Below are 1380 nucleotides of genomic sequence, written 5' to 3'. Positions count from 1 at the left end.
TTGCTATGATAGCTTACTCTTAAATCCATATTATATACATTGTTTGAATTGTTGTTGTTGTTGGCATTATATATGTTGTTGGCATTAAATTGCTATGATAGCATACTCTTAAATCCATATTATTTGGTAGGCATATTGTAAAACCATGGTCCTATTCTGTTATTCTGTTATGCATTATCATTTAGTTTGCCTATAAAATGTTTCTTGTAATTTTAGGTGCTAGAGTTTGATAGGAAGGTAGCGAATGATAAGAGAATTAAGTTGAACGTTGTGGCAGCATTTGAGCCTTCTCATCGATCCCCTTATAATGAATCAGCATTCGGCTATCAGTTGATATCTGCCAGCATCAAACAGGTGTTTAAACAGGTCATAGTCGTCCCAGGTAACCACATATTACGTTATAAGGATTATGCCCGACAACATAATAATGTACTTACTAATTGTAAGGTGTTTCTTAATAATGTATAAGTATTGAGAATTATGCCTAATGAATACTAGTATTAACAATAATAGTTTAAATTTCCTCTATGAAGTAACCGAATCAAAAATGTTTGATTCAAACATTTATAAACGTTTCTTTTATGTTTAATTCAATTACAGCAACAATGATGGCAAATACAGATACTCGACACTATACAAATATTACCCAGAATATATACCGTTTTTGTCCAACTGAAGTGACTAGGAAAGATATAGCTCGTTACCATGGCAATGATGAACGCATTCTGATTTCAAACTACAGACAAACAGTACAATTCTACTATCATGTGATGTTGAACGCTGACGAATTATCTTTAGAAGGGAAGCACGATCACTCGCATGAATTATGATTGACTGAATGACACCAGTGAAAACATGTCAACAGTATACCTTAATTACGTCCACCCTAAACTCATTCCAAAATATCAGATTACACTGAATGACCAGGGGCGGATAAACGGGGAAGGGTGCAACGAGGGTTAGCCACCCCTCTCAAAAAAGGGAAGGAAAAAAGATAAGGGGTGAGGGGGCACACGGTACTCTATTAAGTAAGCTAATTTCATTTCCATGTACAATACAAGATACAACAAGATGCAAATCAACTTTATTGTCAAAATTTTGTTGTACCTTATGCTGTAGAATAAATAATTCAGTAAGTTCATTATTTTCTGAAATCTTATTAAATAAATTACAAACTATGTACAATGCTGAGTACCTAAAACGAATTATGAATATTTTTTGTTGTTGAAGTCTAACCCTGCCTGACCTACTAACATTAATGTCTTGAATATAATGTATGGGACGATTCTTGCACAATTAAATTAAATTTATTTGGTACTAAATTATATAACTTCCAAAGATTTCACACCGATCATTCTGCTAGCCAATTCTTTGTAATTT

General features: G+C 33.1%; 1 protein-coding gene across 1 annotated transcript; it reads left to right on the top strand.

Moving 5' to 3' along the window:
- Positions 1-216: 216 nt before the first annotated feature.
- Positions 217-1201, top strand: LOC117112120 (N-fatty-acyl-amino acid synthase/hydrolase PM20D1.2-like; the record flags this gene model as incomplete). The annotated part of the gene is given in 2 exon segments (XM_033255170.1): positions 217-382; positions 601-1201. Coding segments are annotated over 2 exon segments (396 nt in total), but the record flags the coding sequence as incomplete, so codon positions are not given.
- Between the last annotated feature and the right edge of the window lie 179 nt (positions 1202-1380).

Source organism: Anneissia japonica, unplaced genomic scaffold (assembly GCF_011630105.1).
Source record: "Anneissia japonica isolate Jap-2015-1 unplaced genomic scaffold, ASM1163010v1 scaffold299119_len1380_cov342_single, whole genome shotgun sequence".
In the NCBI taxonomy this organism is placed as follows: domain Eukaryota; kingdom Metazoa; phylum Echinodermata; class Crinoidea; order Comatulida; family Comatulidae; genus Anneissia; species Anneissia japonica.
This window is presented reverse-complemented; position numbering and strand designations above follow the sequence as displayed.